Below are 24,327 nucleotides of genomic sequence, written 5' to 3' on the forward strand. Positions count from 1 at the left end.
AAAAAAACAGTAGACAGATAAATAGTAGAATAAACCCTAACCCGCCCAAAACATAATAAGAGAGACAGGTCTGTTGAACTGCTGTATTGATTATTTCACTCGACAACCTACAACTTCACTGAGGTAAGTGCAGGACTACTATGACTACGTAATATAAACTGATTGATTGACTGATTGACTGACTGATAGTAGTACTACTATTAGTACTAACAGTACTAGTACAACTGCTTCTACACAATATTCCCTGTTTTACAGTAAAACACCAATGTGTGAGCTTTTAAGATTTTAACATTTAAGACCTTTAACACTTCTGCTTAGGGTCAAATCTGACATTTTGAGGTTAAGATATGTGGGTCAATATCATTGTAGGGTGTCTTCATGTTCAATTTGCATTATAATTATTAAAATATATATTGCATTCGGGTACGTTTTCATATTCCTTAAACATGACTTGCTATGTGTGTGTGTGTGTGTGTGTGTGTGTGTGTGTGTGTGTGTGTGTGTGTGTGTGTGTGTGTGTGTGTGTGTGTGTGTGTGTGTGTGGGGGGGGGGGGGGGGGGGGGGTCCAGAAGTGCACTATAATTGTAAGAAATGAACTGTTGTATTGCTTTCTTGCTTCCTTGTTCCGTGTTGGGAAATCCCAAAGTCCTCTTGGAATTATTTCATTTCATACTGTGACATTAAGTAGATTATTTATTTATTTGTTACACTGTGCTGCTGTGGCGCCACAATTTCCCTTCGGGGATTAATAAAGTAGATCTCATCTCTCTCTCTCAAGTATACAGTATAGTGTAATCTTTGAAACTGCTGATGTTCACTCAATAGCCCTCATCATTTATCACAACATGCAAGTTTGATTAATGAGGCCCAATGTTTCTCTTCTCTTTTTATGCCAAATAGCCTTCGCCTACACATCTGTTCCTTATTTTTTATATAACTAAATGAGAAGCAGCATCTAGACATTGGATGTCTGTATATGAGCAAGGGCATTGAACAATTTCACACATTTCACTATACACTAATTATCACACATTAATTACTAGGGGGGCTAGTGCTGATGTGATTTCGACCTCCAAATATTTTTCCGTGACCCCCCTGAGTGACTGCAGGAAGATTCATGCACCCCCCCCCCCCCAACCACCATAAACCATATGTTTTATATTCACACCAACAGTAGGTAGGAGAAAATAAAACGAATGCTGATCGTTTATAATAGGACAATTAGCACCTGTCGGGGGTTCATTTGGTTCCAGTGTGCCCTCTTTCTTGGGGTTTCAAAAACATAAAACATCCCAAACGAAAGAATGATTAAGCAACTATGTTCTATTTTTCATATTAACTAAATCTAATAATCTTTTTACAACCAAGCTGTCAAAAACACAGAGTCGGGTGTGATTCTCTCTCTCTCTCTCTCTCTCTCTCTCTCTCCCTCTCTCCCTCTCTCTCTCTCTCTCTCTCAGATCTGTTCTTTTTGCACACACACGCATCAAAAGTCGTAAATCAAATCAATGGACAGAGAGACGGAGGAGTTGGTCCCTAAATAGTTAGACAAGACATCGATCGAATAAAGTTAATAAAAACTAACGTTATAAACTTGACCGGAAAGAGAACATTTCAGTGTACACCCGGCAGCTAACATATTGGATGTTGAACATAGAACATTAGTTCATCTTAAGATCGCTTATGATCTCCTCCTATCTGCGATGTGTGGGGATATGACTGTGATCAATGGAATGACACGAGCGTAAGTGCGCAGCGTCCCGCACACCAGAGACGTACACACACACACACACACGCACCTATCAACTGCTTTTCACTACAGTTAACGGGTGGGGCTACTTCAGATATAATAACTTAATACATTTTATTTGTCGCTCAAATACCGGCAGAAGTGGATTTCTCCGACCATGGTGCATGAGTTGATGCAGTTTTCCATTCGGGGTGATAATCTGACGGCGTGAGAAATGTGTGGGACGTAAACAGAAGTGGGAGATACCAAATCGAGTCACCATACAGGGTAAACTTGATATAGATAGGGGAGTAAAACACGTATGAAAATAAAATAAAAATAACATTTTTAAAATACAAAATTCAACAAATTAAAGTTGTATGACCCCCGCTAAAGGCAAAATAAAAAAAAACTTGCCTGTCTTCCTGTTTGGTGACAACCAAAACTAACTTTTATGTGCTTACATACTGTAACAATTGTGTGACTTGTATGTGACACCACTTTCATTAATAGCTGCAGATTAGCATTTTGTTCATGCCAATATCTGTACTCGGCACAATACCTGTTTGGTGAGAACCAAAGCTATTTACCTGATGTGATTACATAACCGAGGCCTTAACCTCAAAATGTCAAAAGAATGGTGTTGTTGGACAAGGAACTTTGAGCACAGAAATGACTTGGTGCCAAGTTTATTTACATAGAATTATACTATACATTATATTTGTTCATGTTCTCTAACAAAAGAGGAAAGGGAACTTGTTACAAGGGACACAAGTTAAAGTCCAGTACTTTTAAGTCTAGCAATTTGACACAGCCTATGTTACGTTGTCGGTTTAAAGCCCTCTAGACGTCAAGCATCTATTACATTATTTTTTACTTCCATCAAACGTACAATAAATGTTTTTAATTAAGATAGTTATTCTTTACAAATACCTTTTACAATTGTTAAAATAATAACTAGTATTAACTCAAACTCAAGTTTGATCTGCACCTCCTCTTCCTTACTACTTTTCACATCTAAATAGAATGATGGAGATAAGTCAGTGTTTCCTCCTTATTCTCATGGAATATGCATTCTTCCTGTTTGTACCAGGGACGAACCATGGCAACCTTACGAACAGCCACCATCATCACTATTCTGCAGGAGTTGGGAGACGATGACTTCAAACAGTTCAAGTGGCACCAAGAAGACCTATGGTGCTGAGAGAGGCCTGATGTTCACAATGGACCTTCTGAAGGAGATGAACATGAATGATGTAGTTTCCCGGTTCTCAAACACTGTGTCACCACAGACAAGAGAAGGTAGATCAAAAGAAGTTAAACATGGGTACATGTCTGTACATTATGTAAAATCCATATAGGCCTACTAACTGTATAGCAAAACACAAGGATCACTACGCTCTCTTTTGGGATGCTTTACTGAACTATTAGTATTAAGAGTATATGCTGTACAGCATCCAGATGGCTACAACATGCAACATGTTTTGAACGTATAGATCAAAATGTATTCTATGTTGTTGCAGCCTGTAGTAGCGTGCTGTGCTATCACTGCCATGCACGCACACACCCAGACCCACACACACACGATTTGCGACTTGATTTGGCCTTCTTCAATAGGGAGTTAAAGAAAGAAAGAAAGAAAGAAAGAAGCAGAGAGTGAGGGACGGGCACACAGACAGACAGACAGACCTCTATTTATCCCTGAGGTGGAAATTCATGTTAATACTAAAGGGTTAATACTTGAGAGTAACCTAACTTGTATAATAATGAGTTGGGAATGGTATAATGTCCCTTTCTATAGGATGTGTTGTAGCCACTAGAGGCGATGTCATAAAATCCTTGTTAAGAGTGGATGTGTCTTGGGCTTCTCTCTCTCTCTCTCTCTCTCTCTATCTCTCTCTCTCTATCTCTCTCTCTCTCTCTCTCTCTCTCTCTCTCTCTCTCTCTCTCTCTCTCTCTCTCTCTCTCTCCTTTTCCTAGCAGCTACCAGTGATGGTGGAGAGACTGCAGGGAGAATAGCAACAGGTAAACTACAATGGCAACTTCACTTCTATCATTATGGGCCCCTCAATATATGATAGACATTTGAGGTCAATTAGACAATGTGTTAATACTTCCTAAAATAGTCCCAAAGGAATTCTCTTTAACTCTCTCTCCCTCAGTTGTAAAGTATCACTCCCTCTATCTATCTCTCTCTTGTTCCCTCTCTTTTCCATTACATCCCTCTCTTCCTTCAACCTCAGAATGTCGGCCCAGTCAAGAGGGGGCATTTCCAGAAGAAGCAAGGTAAGGCCCAGACTCCTATGTTGGATCAGTACTGTTGTAATCAAATTAGCTTAGGTGGATTACAGCAGTCAGCCTCTCTATGTGTCTAAACTGAACATATGTCTGCACAATGTTCATACTGAGTTACGTTTCTGATACAAATTGTAATAGCTTGATACTTTGTTTTGTGGGATGTAATAACAGCATGCCGTCCATGTATGGTAGATCTCGTTGTGATCACGTGATTTCTGGGTGTACCCTTCTTCTTTGATCCATGGGATCATTCACAGGCTGTGGAACAGCCCCCCCCCCCCCCCCCTCAAAATGGCCCACTCCTGCAGACTTTGGAAGCCGATCTTAGTGACTGACAGATACGTCTTGATCACACGACTGGACAAAATCTGTAGGAGAAAACATGTCTCCCGCCACGGCCTTTGTGGCCACCAGCCTGGCGGAGACCAATGGCAGACTTAACTGTAGAGAGTTAGAGTTAGGGGGAGTTAGACCAACGGTTAAATGGTTAAATATTAACCATTTAACCGTTGGTATTAACTGGATAAAAAATTCTTAACAGTTACCGGTTAAATGGTTAACCATGAACATTTGGTTAAATTTTTTGTTCTCAATTAATTTGAAGGAGTAGTTCATCCAAAAAATTACATTTTCTATCAATTACACACCCCATGAAGCATTGAATTCACGGAGATTTTTTTGTTTTTGTCGCATTCCTAAGTCAATAATTTGATGTCCGCCAGTCTCTCAGGTAGGAGACTCAAAGGAGACTCTTTGAGTCTCCTTTGAGTCTCCTACCGGATACATTAGCTTCTTTCCGCCGGTCATCAAATTATTGACTTAAAAATGCAACAAAAACAAAAACAAGTGCCTCAAAAAGTTAATGTCAAGCCCTGCTTTATGTATATTATGTGTGGATAAACTCCAGTCCCAGATAACAGTGTACACATACATTCCATGTATAAATGATAAATTGTAATTGAATGCAATCAAGTATTGGTTACTATTAAACATGGCTCTTTAATTTCTTCAGTCATCAAATACATTTCTGTAGGCCTACTTTTAGCTTTTTAATGGATCCCATGTTAGTAAAGCCTGATAGAAGTATCAAACTCACAAAATGCACCAGAATACTGGAAAGTACATCTATTCTGTTAAAAAAATCTGTGGAGGGGGGCAGTGACACTGAGCCGCAGCCAGGGGCCTCATACTACCGTTCGCCGGGGGCCTCCAGATCCTTAAGTCCGCCCCTGGCGGAGACAAAAAGTATACTACTGTATACTACACAGTTGTGGTGATTTTGTATTTACTAGTGTATGACATTGACTGCACATACAGAAGTCGTGCAGAACCGATGATGAGATCTTCGTATAGCATTTTCTAATATGATTGTCTTGTTATGTAAGTAATGATAGATCAGAATGACTTAATGTGTTCAAAACCAGTGAGTGTGCCTCATGCATCCTCCTATCTCCTGTATCTCTTGCTGTTGGGGTGTACACTGACTTGCTTTACATTGACAGGGCCTCTCAACTCAAGAAGCACAGCTTGATGGGAGGGGGTCTACTCTGTGCCATCATGGGGAACATCCTGCTGGTGGTCTCCACAGTGACAGACAACTGGTTGGAGTCCGATTGGTCTAAGAGTCTGTTTGACAACGAGGGCCTGTGGAAGGCCTGCAAAGACGACAAGTGTTACAGTATATTTCCTTACTCTCCACACGTTGGTAAGACCCACCATCTATCTTTCTTCTATCTATCTGTAAATTCTTATAGACATCCGGCTTCCCACCGGGAACACAGTTAATAGCGTTTGTTGGAGTGCCCGGCAAAGCCAGAGGCACTGTGTAGGAATCATATTCCTAGTCCCTGCAGTGGTGGGCAGGAACTTTACCTCTGCACCACCCGGACCCCTAATGTTTTATATATATACTCATGTGTATGTATATATGTGTCTATATACAGTATACTGATGACCTCATGGTTATCATATATATATATATAGCATATATATTAAGTTTAGTTTAGTTTAATCCTCTTTGAACAATAGACAATAACACATTACCGAAAAGTCCTTTTTACATTTTTTTATTTAAAGAAAATTAGAATTGTGAAGAACATAAACAAACAACCCAAACAAACAAAAGCATTGTTTATGGTACATAAGTAGAACCCTAATATGACAATCCAACATTCCATCAATTAACTAGTTTTGGAAATAAATCCATCAATAACTCAATTCGGTATTTGTCCAGCATATTCTGTTTCAACTTTTTTGTAATTGCATTGAATGATAATTTCTGACACTCTTGTAAAGAGGGCACAAAGGTACACTTGTACTCTTGCACACTTTCAGAGTTAAATAACACAGAGGAATTTACTGTATTTAACCAAAGATGGCAGAAATGTCTCAGTCCACTGATGATGATGACTGATGATTTTAGTCACAAGATCTTTAATACTTTTCATTGGTTCAACATTTATAAAACCCAAAGACAGACTACAAGTGTAGATCAGCTATTTTGCTACTTTGTGTGACACATGATGAAGTAGGGCATTACTTTAATAAATAAAAAGAAATATGGAGATTATTTTCCACTTGTTCCATGTCTCTCCTTCTGTCTATCTCCACCATAAGCATCACCACTCCAAGCCACCGGTGCATTCATGATCCTGTCTTGCATATCGTGCTTCGTTGGAATCATCGTTGGCATCAAGTCCTTTGCCCCCGTCTCACCCTTCAGGAGGTATAACCGCTCGTTGGCTGCAGCATCGCTATTCTTTTTTTCCAGTAAGTCTTCGCACACACATATACACATTACATTCCTCAGTGTAAATTTTACTCTGACTGTACAAATTGACCATAGATGGTCAAAAAAGGGATCATTGGATTCTCTGACTTAAGAGTCCCGCAATCTCAGAGTTAAACTAGAAAGTACTGTTCCTGAAGAAACAGTGTGGGATCGCTAAGGATGAATGTTACGCGAGCGAGCAAGCTGTGTTTTGATATATCTGTACTAATAATGGTCAATCTTTATGACTCTGAGTGACGATGTTTGATTGACTTGTTTATATACTGTATGAAGGCAACTGTATTCCTTTTTAATGTCTATTTATTTATTTATTTATTTATTTATTTATTTATTTATTTATTTATTTATTTATTTATTTATTTATTTATTTATTTATTTATTTATTTACCAGGGACAGTGCACATTAATCAACATGTCAGTTTATCACATCCACGTAAATGAGCCAGAGTTAGCCAGAGTTGGCTAATTTTCATCTGTAGTCCCTGAGCAGGCTGTTAAAAAATGGTGATATAGCTATCCATACAAAAACAGACATCATCATCAACAATACAAGACATAGTACAAAAGACAAAACAATACAGTAAAATATGAGGCACCAGTGATTAGTTGAGATGATAATTACCCATGATTACAAATTTGGTTAGCTTTAAGCCATCTCTTAAGGTTGTATTTGAAGGTGAGATAGTTGGTGGTCTCTCTTACTTCAGTAGGGAGACTATTCCAGTGATGGGATGAGGCTCTAACAGAGAAGACTGTTTTACCAAACACACTCTGTCTGAATGGTACCTCACAGTCCCCTCTGGTAGTTGCCCTTGTTGTTCTGTCACCACTTTCCCTTCGCTCTATGAACTGTTTTAATGGTGGAGGTGCAAGCCCATTTAAAACCTTAAAAATGAGACAAGCATCTGCAAAATGTTTAAAGCTATCAAAATTAAATAAATTATACTTTTGAAGGCAATGGTGGTAACGGTTGGGTTTTTGATCCAGTGATTTTAATGTCTGTTTGTAGAGTGATTCTATGGGTTTGAGAGTGGTTAGATTTGTCTGTGACCAGGTTGTGAAGCAGTATGTGATGTGTGAGAAAATCATAGCATGCATGAACAGTTTGGCTGCGTCTGTTGTTAGATATGGTCTTATGTGCCTGAAATTAGACAGATTGAATTTGATTGTATTGGCTACATTTTTAATATGTTTTTTAAATGTCAAGTTTGAGTCTAGTGTGATTCCAAGATATTTAAATTCAGATACTACCTTAATACTGTTTCCATTGACGATAATGTGGTTGGGACTGCTTGAGGCCTTGCTATTGGTTAATCTTCATGATTCTTTATTAATGATGCCTGATTGATGCCTGATTCACTCTCTCCTGCACTCTGGAATATATTTAGTGTCACTCACTACACACTTTTCATGTTCTGAAGAAGGTCTTAATTGTTACCAAAAACGTAACAAATAAACCATTGGCGTTGGCAGTGCGGTGTATGGTACATCCCTAATCTGAAACATGTTAATATGACACAGTTTTCAATAAAGTTCCTCTTCAAATAGTCTATGTTATTGGTCATTAATTTAGTCCCCCATAACACCAGTAGAGGTCAGCACTAAACCAACTGTTACTGTTACCTGAGCTAATATGAATACTCAGTCAGGAATGAATGCATAATAGTTGAAGATAAGTGAAATATCCCATCCTTCCATAAACCTACACACTGAATAATGCTTACATTGTCTACAGCAGGGCAGCCACAGTTTCACTGATAATCTAAAGAGAGTCCTTGGGGAGAGGTTTGGTATATTCTGTGTATATATGGTGGGGAATAGAAATGAATAAACCCACACAGAAAATGTTCCTCCTATAAAGGCTTCTTGTCCTGACCATACCTCATATACCTCAAACATTATACCTCAGTGCTTGGTCTGAAGACATTAATCTTCTCAATGCAATAGGCTCTATGCACAGCAGCCATATTGGAAAGAAATTGGGCCTTTTCCTTACTTCCTTCACAGGTCCTACCAGTTATACAAATTTTCCATTTAGTGTAGCACAGTGGTTCTCAAACCTTTGAACCCCATAACTCTGAGAGTGTACAAATGAAACCAACTGGACCCGTAAAGTTCCATTTGTACACTCAGGGTCAGTGTAATTTGGAACCCTGGGTTGCAATGGCAAATATTCAGTGACTGTTTCTGGCTGTGACTGGTGGCAACACCTCTGTCTATGTAGGCATTTTCCGTCTGTCTGTCTGTCTGTCTGTCTGGGCTGATGGGGTTCTACAATGAGTGACCCCAGCCATTATTTGTAACACACTTCATATTTGAACCAAATCTCAAATTGCTACATATTAAAACAAAAATAACAATAAAACAGTGAAATCAATAAAATTCAGATCAAAGGTCAGCTATAATTCACAGCTGAGAAAAAGTTAAACAAAACACAGAGGGCATCACTGAGTCCATCTAGGCAAATGCCTTGTTAAAAATAAAGGTTTTTAGTCCCCTTTTTAAAAGTGTCAACGGACTGTGGTGCTTTCAGCTCCGCGGCAGCTGCCGCGGAGCTGCCGCGGAGCTGCCGGCGGCGCCAGCTTTGGGAGTGTGCTGCGTTTGTGTAACGCAGTCCCCACCAATATTATTTACGATTCTGTGCCTATCGGTACATAACTCGGACGGCGCTTAGTCGACTATCAGACCATCGGCCGGTCGTCGCGGGCACTCGCGCCTGGAGGCGCTCGGGCGCGACTCCTTGGCCTCAAGGTCTGCTGAGTCGGCGCGCCTCCGTCATGGTCCAAAACTATACTTTATCGGCGGAAAAAAGAAGTTGACTGCCGCTCCTCCACCGGCAGTTCCGCGGCAGTTCCGCTGCTGCCGCTCCTCCACCGGCAGTCTCCGCGGCAGTTCCGCTGCTCCGCCGGCAGCTGCCGCTCCACCGCCGGCAGTCACTGCCGGCTGCTGCCGCTCCTCCACCGGCAGTTCCGCGGCAGCAGCCGCTGCCGGAAAATGCACTCGCTCCTTCTGCCATGGGGTGACTAATCAACAGGAAAAAATGTCATTTTGGGGTGAACTATCCCTTTAAGATAATTATAACATTTTTGAAGGGCACAGTTTCCAAAATTACTGAGCTTAACTTAAATTTACCGGAAAGTTTCTGAAACCATTGTAATTTGTATCTCTTAACTCATTCAGTGCCATTGATGTCAAAGACGTCCAAATTATCATAAGCCCAGAGCGCCATGGACGTCTAAAACTTTTTTAAACGTTCAGAACCCAAGAAGATTCGTCGAAAACACCCGTCCTTGGTTCTGGTGACTCACCCTGCCCTCCTAATACGTGAGAGGGCCGTGTTTTTCCGATTATTTTTTTATTTATTTTATTTTATTTTTTTATTGTATTTTATTTTTTTAATTTTCCAAAAAATATATTTAAAATAAATGAAAAAAGTAATTGAAATAACACGGCCCCCTCGCGTATTAGGGGGGCAGGGTGAGTCACCAGAACCAAGGACGGGTGTTTTTGATGAATCTAACATGGTTAAAATGGAGTTTGAAGTTACAATGGGTTTGTGTATAGGAAGGGGGCGTGTCTGATAAAATGAATATCAAATATATAAATACTGAATCGAGCAACTTAAAAACGGTCTGGGGGGCTCACAAAGGCCTGAGTAGATGATAAAATAACCAAAAGTATTTTTGAAAGTGAAATATCCCTTTAAACGTTTCTGCTGAAATGTACAGTGACAACGTTTCCTCTGGTGATTGGGTTGAAAATTCTAAATATAAAATAACCATCAACCACAACAATAACTTAAAATTATAGCAAATGACATTGACATGACAGTCTACTAAAATCACTAGTGTTCAAAGATACAATTTCATATCATCGGTTTTTAAAAAATCAATAATTTTGTGCTTTCTAATAACACGACAAAACAAGCCCCAGAATGCCATCTGCAGAATGGTTCCAGTAAACTTGGCATCGATGCGACAAGTTGCTGACTTGTCACGACTAAATTGTTGTTCCTTCTCCCACAGTCTCAGGTGTGGCAAGAAAGCACAATGGCCCGCAGGCAGCTTAACCAAATCAGGAGACAAAAAACAACATTGATTTCCTCTTTCAGTCACATGTTACAACACTGAGATTAACTTGATAAACAGAGAGCATGCCCAATTGAAGTCTATGTTTGGGTGAGCTTTTAGATATATCGTGTGGGCAACTAGACTTGCGTGCGTGCGTGCGTGCGTGCGTGCGTGCGTGCGTGCGTGCGTGCGTGCGTGCGTGCGTGCGTGCGTGCGTGCGTGCGTGCGTGCGTGCACAGACACAGAAAGCAACAGCTTGGTCTGAAGCAAGGTTGTTATTGTTAACTAAAACCAACAAAATAACCAAAGCTAGATTTTTTTTGAAAAAAATGCTGACTGAAAGAAAAATAAATTCAAGGCTTTAAAAAAAATATATATATATATATATATATTTTGTCTTTACAAAACTAACTAAAAGTCATTCATTGATAAGCCTAGTATTTTGCTTGTATCTTCCAAGCTTTCTTTTTTAATTACATAATACTTGTTCTGGGCTTCTCGCCCCTGACAAATACCCTGTATTAAAAAATGCCCTAAAACTAAGCCCTTTTTCCACTAATAGAAAACTAAACTATTAGCCAACCCACTTAAAAAGCAAATAAAAATTTATTAAAATTAAACTGAAAATTAAAAGCCAGAAAGTACCACAATGTAATACAATATCCCTGTCTACCGAAACTGTAATGCTGGAGACTCATATCTCATGGCTCTCGCCTCCCTGTCACGTGGAATGAAGGGGTGTGTACAATGGTAACTTCACAGGGCAAAAATAGCCAACGAGAGCAACATGTAAAACTTTATTTTATTTCACTATGGAGTTCATTCTTTCCCCCTGGGAGGGCAGAGGAAGAATATTATTGAGTTTATGTGCTAATGTTCAGAGTAGGGATGTTCCGATCTTGTCCAACTCCTAATTTCCGATACCGATATATGCTGGCTTTTTCACCAAAAGTCAACTAATAGTCAGGTAACAACATCACATATCTAATAAAATAAAATAGCTATAATATAATGTCTTATATCTTAATATCTTAATATATAATACATCTTGATGTTGTTAGGTTTTCAATGAAGTGAGTCCCGGGACTCACTGGTGGTAATTTGAATGAGTCCCACTAGATGTTGGCCTATTTGACAGTGCAGATGCATAATTGCCTTGATGCCTATAACATTAATGAGCGTCAAGGAGCGTCAGCTGGACAGAGACACACACACCTGCCCTCTGGAGTGTGCTCTAATTTGAAAGTCTCATTTCTCTCCAAAAGCCCTTGAATATGATGGAATATTATTAAGGATTACTGTGGTAATTACTGTGTTACTATGGTAAGCTCACATCTCATATCACACACCATACAGTAAGAACTCCTGTAACTTATTGTTGTCGGTTGTTTTTTTCTCCAAAAAATATATTTTCCGATATTTTTATGCGAATATCGGCCGATAATATCGGGAGGCCGATAATATCGGACATCCCTAGTTCAGAGCCATCCAATCATGTTCCAAGATACTGTATAGGCGCACCGACAGAAGTGAAAATTAAAAGTTCAAGTGGCGTGGCCTTAGCACACCAGAGGTGAGACTTCAAGCAGGAATCTATGCATTGTACTACAATTTACAATGTAGGCATTTTGCAGATGCTCTTATCCAGAGTGACTTACAATAAGCAAGGTAAACACATACATCAAATGCAGAGAGACAGTGTAGTAAACTAGGGTCACAGGTAAACCAAGTCTGCATGGTCGTCATATCTAGGTAAAGCGCTACGGGCTAAGACGGAGTCTGAGGTGAGTTTTCAGTTTACGGTAGAAAATTGGGTCTGAGTTTGCAGTACTGACAAGAATAGCGTAGCCTAAGCATTTTTTTCTGCTCAAAATCCAAGAGATGTGTGTGATCGTTTTTCAGCCGGTAGAGAGACTGTGTGTCATTGTGTTTAGCCAATGGAAAAATAGCACAACAAATTTAAATACTGGTTCCTCAACCAATTATGTTGTGATTGGTTGAGGCAGTCCACAGGCTGTACCGATGTTGTATTAAAGGAACATTATATTACTATTTCTGCCTCTCTGATTTGTTAACCAGAGAGAGACTTCTACAGAAAAAGACAGAGAGACAGAAAGAAAGAAACAGTAGATGAATAGTAGAATAAACCTTAATCTACCCAAAACATAATAAGAGAGACAGGTCTGTTGAACTGCTGTATTGATCATCTCACTCTACAACCTACAACTTCACTGAGGTAAGTACAGGACAGTACTGCTATGACTAATATAAATTGAGTGATTGATTGATTGATTGATTAGTGCTAACACTATATGTACTAGTACTCCTGCTACTACAGCTACAACTGCTTCTACACACCTCTTTTACAGTAAAACACTGTGAGCCTTTAAGATTTTAACATTTAACATCTTTAACACACTGTGTTAGGACATTCAAGTCTGACATTCAAGTTAAGATATGTGGGTCAATATCACTGTAGGGTGTCTTTTGGGGTCCTGTTCATGAATCATTCATTTCTTATATGTGTGTGTGTGTGTGTGTGTGTGTGTGTGTGTGTGTGTGTGTGTGTGTGTGTGTGTGTGTGTGTGTGTGTGTGTGTGTGTGTGTGTGTGTGTGTGTGTGTGTGGGGTGGTGTGGTGTGTGGTGTGCACGTGTGTGCGTCTATGTGTGTGTGTGTGTGTGTGTGTGTGTGTGTGTATGCGTGTGTGTGGGGGGGGGGGAGGGGATCCAGAAGTGCACTACTGTATAATTGTATGGTAACTGAACTGTGGTTGGAATGTCTTGCTTTCTTGCTTCCTTGTTCCGTGTTGGGAAATCCCAAAGTGCACTTTCATACTGTGAGATTAAGTATACAGTATAGAGTAGTCCATGAAACAGCTGACGCTCACTCAATAGCCCTCATTTATCATGTTATTTATGTGCCTTTTCAGTTTCCCTCATCTTTGTTTGATCGGCTCAGCAGCAGATTTGAAAAGGAAACAGACTTATGCACAGACCCTATTGAACCACACTTTTGCAGCAACCCTTGCATAATCTCTTGCAGTAAAACCCCAATGTTTGAGCCTTTAAGATTTTGATATTTAACATCTTTAACACTACTGTGTTAGGATCAAATCTGACATTTTCAAGTTAAGATATGTGGGCCAATATCACTGTAGGGTGTCTTTTGGGGTCCTGTTCATAAATCATGAATTTATTCATGTTCATTTTGCATTGCAATTAATATAAAAATATATATTTGGGTAAGTTATACCCAAAATATATTATGGGTAAGTTATATTCCTTAAAAATTACTTGCTATTGACTATGTATATGTATAGGTATAGGTATAGGTATAGGTATAGGTATAGGTATAGGGGGGTATCCAGAAGGGCACTAGAATTGTATGAACTTAAATGTCTTGCTTTCTTGCTTCCTTGTTCCGTGTTGGGAAATCCCAAAGTGCACTTGGAATTCTTTCAGTGTACAGTATAGTAGTCTATGAAACTGCTGATGCTCACTCAATAGCCCTCATTTATCACATGCAAGTTTGATCAATGAGGCCCAATGTGTTTCTCTTCTTTTTTATGGCAAATAGCCTTCACCTGCACATCTGTTCCTTATGTTTGATATAACGAAATGAGAAGCAGACAATAGACATTGGATGTCTGTACATGAGCAAGGGTATTGAACAATTTCACACATTTCGCTATACACTAATTATCACAAATTAGTAGAGCAAATGCCCGTAATAAAGAAATATATTTTCAAATTTGTATTTTCAAATAGTTTTAACTTAAAGAAATATATAACACAAGTACTACTTTGAAAGTAGTTAGTAATCCATAATGTTAAATGTGTAGTAATTACAAAATATGCTTATACAATTATATACAGTAGTTCAAAAAGGTTAACAGATTAAACAGGGTATCAACTGAGAAAGTAAAATTCAAAAGTTAAAATGTATATAATTATACAAATACAAATAGTACAACCTGAAACAAACAGCGTGAATCCCAAGTGGATTGTCGTGCACCTCGTGAAGTGTGAAGCGCGAGGACGCGCTCCGAAAACCAAGGGGATAGATACTAGATAGTGCCCTGGAAAAGACCTGATCACAACAGCTCTGCCAATCGGGCTCAGCTCGAAAGAAACAAAAGAAAGATTGAGCAACCATGTTCTATTTTTCATATTAACTAAATCTAATAATCGTTTTACAACCAAGCTGTCAAAAACACAGAGTCGGGCGTGAGTCTCTCTCTCTCTCTCTCTCTCTCTCTCTCTCTCTCTCTCTCTCTCTCTCTCTCTCTCTCTCTCTCTCTGCTTGTAGATCTGTTCTTTTTGCACACGCACGCATCCAAAGTCATAAATCAAAACAATGGACAGACAGACGGAGGAGTTGGTCCCTAAATAGTTAGACAAGACATCGGTCGAATTAAGTTAATAAAGACAAACATTATGAACTTGACCGGACAGAGAACATTTCAGTGTACACCCGGCAGCTAAACATTTTGGATTTAGAACATCAAACATTAGTTCATCTTAAGATCTCTTATGATCTCCTCCTGTCTGCGACGTCTGAGGATATCACTGTGATCAATGGAATGACACAAGTGTAAATGCGCAGTGTCACACACACACACACACACACACACACACACACACACACACACACACACACATAACTTCTTTTCACTACAGTTAACGGGTGGGGCTACTTCAGACTTCAGATATAATACTTTAATACATTTTAATTGCCTTTGTCGCTCAAATACCGGCAGAAGTGGATGTCTCCGACTGTGGTGCATGAGTTGACGCAGTTTTCCACTTGGGGTGATAATCTGACGGCTTGAGAAATACGATGTGTGGGAAGTAAACAGAAGTGGGAGATACCAAATCGAGTCACCATACAGGGTAAACTTGATATAGATAGGGGAGTAAAACACGTTTATAAAAATAAAAATAAAACATTTTTTAAAATACAAAATTCAACAAATTAAAGGTGGATGACCCCGCCCTAAAGCCAAAATAAAAAGAAACATGCCCCTCCCAGTGCTCAAAAAAATGTTTGATGATCCCCCCGTTCTGCATAGTCCCTAACTGGCCAAACACAGCTACTGTATAAAGTTATTATAGGCTCTGTGCATGCAATACATGTAACTGTAGTTCCATGGTTTCCAGAAGGTGGCATACCTGTTTACCTGTGCCATTTCAGTTTCCCTTATCTATGTTGATCGGCTCGGCAGCAGATTTGAAAAGGAAACAGACTTATGCACAGACCCTATTGAACCACACTTTTGCAGCATCCCTTGCAGAATCTCTTGCCTCCCTTGTTTCCTCAACTTCCCTTCCAGCTGTTTGAGACTCAAACGCCTGCCTGCACTCACCTTCTAATAGAGCCTGCACCTCAGAGTCAACCTCCCTTAGGTAGTTAATGTATTCACTGTGGACACGCTGCTGGTGTCTTCTATTTCATGTGGTAAAATGGCGTGACAATGGGCTACACAACTGATTCATGTGACAAGTCTTCCTGTTTGGTGACAACCAAAACTATTTTTATGTGCTTACATAACAATTGTGTGACTTGTATGTGAGATTGCAGATTTGCATGTTGTGCATGCCGATTTCTGTACTCGGCACAATACCTGTTTGGTGAGAACCAGAGCTATCTACCTGAAGTGCTTACATAACCGAGGCCTTAACCTCAAAATGTCAAAAGAATGGTGTTGCTGGCCAAGGAACTTTAAGCACAGAAATGACTTGGTGCCAAGTTTATTTTCATAGAATTACTTATACTATACAAAAGAGAGGAAAGGGAACTTGTTACTGTACAAGGGACACAATTTAAGTCCAGTACTTTTAAGTCTAGCAATTTGTTTCTTTTCACATCCAAATAGAATGATGGTGATAAGTCAGTGTTTCCTCCTTATTCTCATGGAATATGCATTCTTCCTGTTTGTACCAGGGACGAACCATGGCAACCTTACGAACAGCCACCATCATCACTATTCTGCAGGAGTTGGGAGACGATGACTTCAAACAGTTCAAGTGGCATCTTTCTGAGTATAAACACATCCCCTATTTCCAGCTGGAGAACAGTGACAGGGTGGACACCAGCATTAAGATAAAGAAGATCTATGGTGCTGAGAGAGGCCTGATGTTCACAATGGACCTTCTGAGGGAGATGAACATGAATGATACTGTGTCCCGGTTCTCAAACACTGTGTCACCACCACAGACAAGAGAAGGTAGATCAAAAGAAGTTAAACATGGGTACATGTCTGTACATTATGTAAAATCCATATAGGCCTACTGTATAGCAAAACACAAGGATCACTGCAACCTCTTTTGGGATGCTTTAATGAACTATTAATATTAGAGTATATGCTGCTGATCCAGATGGCTACAATGTATTACCCCATAGATCAGGGGTCTTCAACCTTTTCAGACCAGGGACCCCCAAACTGATGGGGTGACCACATATATCGTATATTTATGTATAAAATTGTGTTTTATATGTATAAACATGAACAAATGGTTGCCTGGAGCCTGCTCCTACCCACAGGTTGTCCCAGTAGGTGTGCAAAATACCTTTTCTTTCTCTACAAAATATGTATAAACATACCATGTTATTGTGCATTCAATACTAAGCTATTCAAATATATCATGTTATGTCACACTCACCGCCAAAGGGGAGAATTCTCCCCTTTTCAGTCAATGGTGTTTACCGCCAAAGGGGAGAATTCTCCCCTTTTAATTATTATTTTTTATTCTGTTTTTGAATTCCTAAAATGTTTCTCTAATTTTTTTGTATAAATTTATAACCCCAACCCTAACGAATTAGGAGATATAAAAAAATAAATTAAAAAGAATCCATTCACTTCAATGTTAAAAAATAAACGGACAAATAATTCACATTGTTTCTATACAAAAATGATTAAAAACCCTGGCAGTGGGTGATTTTATTATGAATAAACTTTGGCGGTGAATGTGTTGTTAAAGACTTTTTTTTTAAAAATCAAACAATTTCGTGGACCCCTTGCAGTACCTCCGCGGACCCCCAAGGGGTCGCGGACCCCCTGTTGAAGACCTCTGCCATAGATCAAAATGTATTGTATGTTGTTGTAGCCTGGTGTAGCATGCTGTGCTGTGCCATCACTGATATGCACGCAGAACTACAATTACCGTCTGCTGCCCACGATCATTAGGCCTATTCAACATTGTTCATTCAATTGTATAGTTTTGGCATTCAAGTTTCTGCTTGTTTCAAATAAATTAAATCACATCAAATTCAGGCAGTGATGTGTGAGGAAGATCATAGTTTCTAAATGTGTTGCACGCTGTTGTAGCCCGTATTTCTATTCTTTGCTGATATGGGAATAATTTGTTAAAGCTAAAGGACAACCTGGTGATACTTGCCTTATGTGGATCTTACATTGTGGTGGCAGAGGGATACTTCTGTTTTCCACACGATCTTTGTTCCAACATGCTACTGTACCTTTGAGACTTACGTAGTTCACCCAAATTGTTTTGACTTGTGACTTGATTTGGCCTTCTTAAATAGGGACTCAAAGAAAGAAAGAAAGAAGCAGAGAGTGAGGGACGGGCAGGCAGACAGACAAGCAGACAGTATAATAGTCTCTCTCTCTCTCTCTCTCTCTCTCTCTCTCTCTCTCTCTCTCTCTCTCTCTCTCTCAGTTACCAGTGATGGTGGAGAGACTTCACCGAGAATAGCAGCAGGTAAACTACAAAGGCAACTTCACTTCTATCATTAATGGCCAAAGTGAAAGCACTTCTGGAAGTGTGCGCTATCAAGGCCCCTCAATATATGATAGACATTCATATTCACATGACATTCAATGATACTCAATTAGACAATGTGGTCATATATTTTTTAAATAGTCCCAAGGGAATTATCTGTACTGTAACTCTCTCTCTCTCTCAGTTGTAAAGCATCACTCCCTCTATCTATTTCTCTCTTGTCCCCTCTCTTCCTTGAACCTCAGCATGGCGGCCCAATCAAGAGAGTGCATTTCCAGAAGAAACAAGGTAAGACCCAGACTCCTATGTTGGATCAGTACTGTTGTAATCAAATTAGCTTAGATGGATTACAGCAGGGGGCATGGTGGCGCAGTCGGTAGCGCTGTCGCCTCACAGCTAGAAGGTCCTGGATTCGATTCCCGCCGGGGACGCTGTGAGCGCTGGGGGTGTGTTCTCTCCTCCGTGTCATCAGTGCCCATACCCTAGGTGGGGTTGGTGAAAGGGCCTTTCTGTGTGGAGTTTGCATGTTCTCCCTGTGTCCCCTAGGTTTAAGTACCCTCACAAAAAACATGCAGTAATCCTGGTCTCTATACTGCCTCCCCCTGGTTAGCCGGGCGCCTGATGGAGGGGAAAGGAACTGGTTGGAATAACGTGTTCCTTCCACGCACTACGTCTAACCGGGGAAACTCCCCCCTGTCAGGTGATAAGAAGTGGTTTAATTGCTAGCTCCTCATGCATTGAAGGAGGCATGAGCTCAGTTCTGGGCTATCCCTAGGCTGTAAGAGGGAGAGTAGCGCCCAGGATTACAGACAAAAATGGGTTACAACATCGTGGGATAAAAATGTAGGTAAAAAAAAATGATTACAGAAGTCAGACTCTTTATGTGTCTAACCTGAACATATTTCTGCACAATGTTCATACTGGGTTACGTTTCTGATAAAAATTTGAATAGCTTGATATTTCGTTTTGTCTCATTATGATATGATAAATCAAACTCATACATCTTGATCATATGACCCCAGAGATAATGTGTACCAGTTTTTGTGAGTAGGAGTTTTGGCAAAAAGCGTGTTTTGAAAAGAAAAGCAACAATGTTGTAGGGTGGTAATGGCCGTGGCCTATTTGGGGAGTTACATAATTATGCAAAGAACTTATGACCTACGGTTATAGGCCAAAACGTGAGTGGCAGCCAATCTAAATCAATCTGACAGATACGTCTTGATCACATGACCGTAGATATGTGTACTGATTTGTAAGAGGTTTGGACAAAATCTGTAGGAGTCATATCAGAAAATGTGTTTTACCAACATTGCACCACCTCCTGGTGGTGCTATAACAGGCCAATGTGAAAAATGGGGGCACCGCGCTGAACCCCCCCCCACCCCCGTTGACAAAACGCACCGGACCTCTTTTCTATCATTTATTTGGTGAGCACCAAGTAACATCCCCAGGTGCTCTTCTGAGTACTAGACCAAACAAGTTATGTGCACCCTCTGACTATACTACACAGTTGTGGTGATTTTGTATGACATTGACTGCACATACATAAGTCATGCAGAACCAATGATGAGATCTTCGTAAAGGATTGTCTTTTAATGCGATTGTCTTTTTATGTAAGTAATGATAGATCCGAATGACTTAATGTGTTCAAAAACAGTGAGTGTGCCTCATGCATCCTCCTGTATCTCCTGTATCTCTTGCTGTTGGGGTGTACACTAACTTGCTGTACACTGACAGGGCCTCTCAACTCAAGATGTACAAATTGATGGGAGGGGGTCTACTCTGTGCCATCATGGGGAACATCCTGCTGGTGGTCTCCACAGTGACAGACAACTGGTTGGAGTCCAATTGGAATGGAAGTCATTTTAACAACGAGGGCCTGTGGAAGGCCTGCAAAGACGACAAGTGTTACAGTATATTTACTTACATTCCATACGCTGGTAAGACCCACCATCTATCTATCTTCTATTTATCTGTAAATTATTATAGACATCCGGCTTCCCACCATGGAACACGGTTAATAGCGTTGGTTGGAGCGCCCGGCCAAGCCAGAGGCAATGTGTAGGAATCAAATGCCTAGTCCTAGTGGTGGGCAGGAACTTTAACTCTGCACCACCCAGACCCCTAATATTTGCCAGACCCAGGGGGTCGGCCTACAGGAGACTTTGTCTGACGGTCGGTCGGTCGGTCGGTCCCTCTTTTCCTCCCCAGCCATTCAGGAACGCTTCAGATTTCAACCACCAGGGGCAACAGAGCAGTAACATGGCTTTTTTTTGTAGTTGATTGCATTAAATTCATTTAAAACGTATTGCTGTTGTTCACTGGATTACTTTTAGGCAATTTTGTTGTTCTACATAACTTATTTCAGAGGTTTATTACTAGCAGCATAGTAAATTACCTAAACTTATGAAATACTGGATTAAAACCCCTTCTACCCATATTCTGTGCACTGACTGACAAGGGACAGGTGAATGTAATCAGACTGGAAGGTTTGCTGGTCTAGCCTTTACACAAATCTACAACCAAATACCCCTATACACAAAATGCTACACACACACAAAATGCCTAAAATGATTTATGTATAAATTTAAAAAGTGGTTTGTAGTTGTGTTGCCTACTAGGAATTTGTTCCTTCTGGGTCTGGCAAAACCAGGTATCCTGGTCTTGTTTATATATATACTCATGTGTATACATGTGTCTATATACAGTATACTGATGACCTCAGGGTTATCATATATGAGCATATATATTTAGTTTAGTTTGAACAATAGACAATGACACATTACCAAAAAGATATAGGCAGAAGCTTGCAGCTTATTAGAGCCTGTCCTTTTTACATTGTTATTTAAAGAAAAAAGAAGAATTGTGAAGAACATACACAAACAACCCAAACAAACAAAAGCATTATTTATGGTTCATAAGTAGAACCCTAATCTGACAATCCAACATTCCATCAAATCCATCAATCACTAATTTCCGTATTTGTCCAAAATATTCTGTTTCAACTTTTTTGTAATTGCACTAAATGATCATTTCTGAAGACCAGGCACACACTCTTGTAAAGAGTGTACAAAGATACACGTGTACACATTCAGAGTTAATAACACAGGAATTTACTGTATTTAACCAAAGATGGCAGCAATGTCTCAGTCCACTGATGATGATTACTGATGATTTTGTTGCTGTCTGGTGGGAAACTTTGTACGTACAAAATATATAAAAAAAAAAAACTCTGTTCCGGTGGATTCAATGTAGTCATTATTTAGTCACAAGCTCTTTAAAACTTTTCATTGGTTCAATCTTTATAAAAACCCACAGACAGACAAGTTTAGATCAGCTATTTTGCTACTTTGTGTGACACACACTGTAGTAGGATGAAGTATTACTTTAATTGAAATATGGAGATTCTGCTCCACTTGTTCCATGTCTCTCCTTCTGTCTATCTCCACCATAAGCAACACCACTCCAAGCCACTGTCGGATTCATGATCCTGGCGTCCGTATCGTGCTTCGTTGGAATCCTCGTTGGCGTCAAGTCCTTTGCCCCCGTCTCACCCTTCAGGAGGTATAACCGCACGTTGGCTGCAGCATCGCTATTCTTTTTTTCCAGTAAGTCTTCACACACACATATACACATTCAATTCCTCAGTGTAAATGTAACTCTGAGAGTGTACAAATTGACCATTGAGGATCAAAAAAGGGACCATTAGATTCTCTGACTTAAGAGTCCCACAATCTCAGGGTTAAATTAACAGAGTTGAATTAATACAGACAGACAGACAGACAGACAGACAGACAGACAGACAGACACTCATGCACACTATGATTAATAATCTTCCGATCTCCCACCTATCCCAGGTTTCACTCTTCTGATGGTCATGGCCATCTATACGGCTGCGGCGCACAATAGCCTTAAGGAATTTGATCCCGAACACTGGTACTTCGCCTGGTCTTACAAACTAGGCTGGGCGGCTCTGTTCATGGTCCTGTGTGCAGGTAAGGACGGAGAAACCTACAGACAAGCTGCTCCAAAGTTTAACCACAATGTTATCCTAATCTGAATCTGGGCAGATGAAAAAAAAAACAACAGACGCTGTGGTGTTCTTAAAGTTTACCTGCATTATGTTGCTGATTTGAGTGATATGTGCTTCATGAGAGTATGGAGGTTGTTTTTGATAGCTAGCCTCAAAGAGAACAATGGTGGGGACAGCCTTTTGCCTTTATAAAGAAGTCAGGACCAAATAATTGTATCTATTATTATTAGTTGACACAATATTATTTAGTTCTAGTCTTTTTGTAAAAGCCACATGTTCTGTAAATTATATTGTGTGTATATATAACCTTGTTGAGCAATGGTGTGCATCCATGACTGAACAGTACCATCCTCTCTGTTGCAGGTTCCCTTTACATTTCCACCTACGGAATACATGAAATAGAAAGGAAAAAAAGGAATAGAACTCAGAATGGAGGCAGAAACATTTTCTATATATCCTAAGTGATCGCAACTGATCTACTGCTCGAGAGACAATGTCTGATTCTCTCTACAGACAGAAAGAGCAGAACTGTTCTAAAAAAACTCCTTGAGATTTTAGAAGTATCGTGATTGCATTAGGCTATTTGTGGACAATATTATTAATAAGAATCTGAACCATAGTAATGTTTTATCTTAAAATGACTTCACTGCCTCAAATCAGGATAATTTAAAAATATATACAAAACAGGGAAAGAATATTATCACAATTATCAGTGTGCCCACCCTAAAAAACTTAAAATGTGGAAGGATATAAAAAAAAGAAAAATCAACCAAACATGATGTTAACGGATAAGTGAACATGAGTTGTATATGATGGAATGAAAGAGAATATCAAGTGGTGATTAATGTCAATAACAAGGCAAGGCTTTCTGTATCTTTACCTGGCAAAAAGCCAGAGAGAGAGAGAGAGAGAGAGAGAGAGAGAGAGAGAGAGAGAGAGAGAGAGAGAGAGAGAGAGAGAGAGAGAGAGAGAGAGAGAGAGAGAGAGACAGCTGTGCTTTGATATGTCTGTACTAATAATGGTCAATATTTATGACTCTGAGTGACGATGTTTGATTGACGTGTTTATATACTGTATGAAGGCAACTGTATTCCTTTTTAATGTCTATTCTGTGGCTGGGACTGATTGAGGCCTTGCTATTGGTTAATCTTCAAGACTCTGTATTAATGATGCCTGATTGACTTTCTGATTGTGCACCTGTCTGTATTCACTCTCTCCTGCACTCTGGAATATATTTAGTGTCACTACACACTTTATGTTCTGAAGGTCTTGTTACCAAAAACGCAACAAATAAACCATTGGAGTTTGCAGTGCGGTGTACGGTTCATTCCTAATCTGAAACATGTTAATATGACACAGTTTTCAATAAAGTTCCTCTTCAAATAGTCTATGTTATTAGTCATTCATTTTATTCCCCATGCCACCAGTAGAGGTCAGCACTAAACCAACTTTTACTGTTCCTGAGCTAATATGAATACTCAGTCAGGAATGAATGCATAAGAGTTGAAGATAAGTGAAATATCCCATCCTTCCCTAAACCTACACACTGGATAGTGCTTACATTGTCTACAGCAGGACAGCTACAGCTTCACTGATAATCTAAAGAGAGTCCTCAACATAAACACATTTTCTGATATGACTCCTACAGATTTTGTCCAAACCTCAT

The 24,327-nt window shown here is 39.7% G+C and overlaps 2 protein-coding genes and 1 long non-coding RNA gene across 4 annotated transcripts in view; 1 reads left to right on the plus strand and 2 right to left on the minus strand.

The window, feature by feature from the left end:
* Positions 1-24,012, plus strand: LOC308094714 (lens fiber membrane intrinsic protein-like). 2 transcript variants are annotated; one of them, XM_080441528.1, is made up of 8 exons: positions 1-123; positions 2,823-3,031; positions 3,710-3,754; positions 18,874-18,916; positions 20,366-20,568; positions 22,084-22,236; positions 22,486-22,623; positions 23,025-24,012. In XM_080441528.1, exons 2-8 carry the CDS (start codon positions 2,887-2,889, stop codon positions 23,120-23,122), a joined length of 825 nt encoding a protein of 274 aa, XP_080297654.1. In that variant the 5' UTR covers positions 1-123; positions 2,823-2,886; the 3' UTR covers positions 23,123-24,012. The 2 variants fall into 2 exon arrangements, with proteins under 2 accessions (XP_080297654.1, XP_080297653.1); XM_080441527.1 differs by lacking the exons at positions 1-123; positions 2,823-3,031; positions 3,710-3,754 and adding exons at positions 12,757-13,124; positions 16,833-17,115; positions 18,566-18,607.
* LOC308094707 (uncharacterized protein) overlaps positions 1-24,327 on the minus strand; it is a 95,855-nt gene that overhangs the window by 50,723 nt on the left and 20,805 nt on the right. The window lies entirely within an intron of this gene.
* LOC308094719 overlaps positions 22,637-24,327 on the minus strand; it is a 6,950-nt gene continuing 5,259 nt past the window's right edge. Inside the window, exon 5 of the long non-coding RNA XR_013933980.1 lies at positions 22,637-23,043. This is a non-coding gene — a long non-coding RNA (uncharacterized lncRNA). The remainder of the gene's footprint in view (positions 23,044-24,327) is intronic.

This window comes from Gymnoscopelus braueri (genome assembly GCF_963280865.1).
Source record: "Gymnoscopelus braueri genome assembly, chromosome: 11".
Classification (NCBI taxonomy): Eukaryota; Metazoa; Chordata; class Actinopteri; order Myctophiformes; family Myctophidae; genus Gymnoscopelus; species Gymnoscopelus braueri.

What these genes read in the sequence shown, in the direction of transcription:
- LOC308094714 (XM_080441527.1), top strand. Translation starts at nt 16,842, where the DNA reads ATGGCAACCTTACGAACAGCCACCATCATCACTATTCTGCAGGAGTTG. An exon ending in TTCACCGAGAATAGCAGCAG is followed by an intron (nt 18,608 to 18,873) that starts GTAAACTACAAA and finishes CTTGAACCTCAG; the next exon opens with CATGGCGGCCCAATCAAGAG. An exon ending in ATCGCTATTCTTTTTTTCCA is followed by an intron (nt 22,237 to 22,485) that starts GTAAGTCTTCAC and finishes CACCTATCCCAG; the next exon opens with GTTTCACTCTTCTGATGGTC.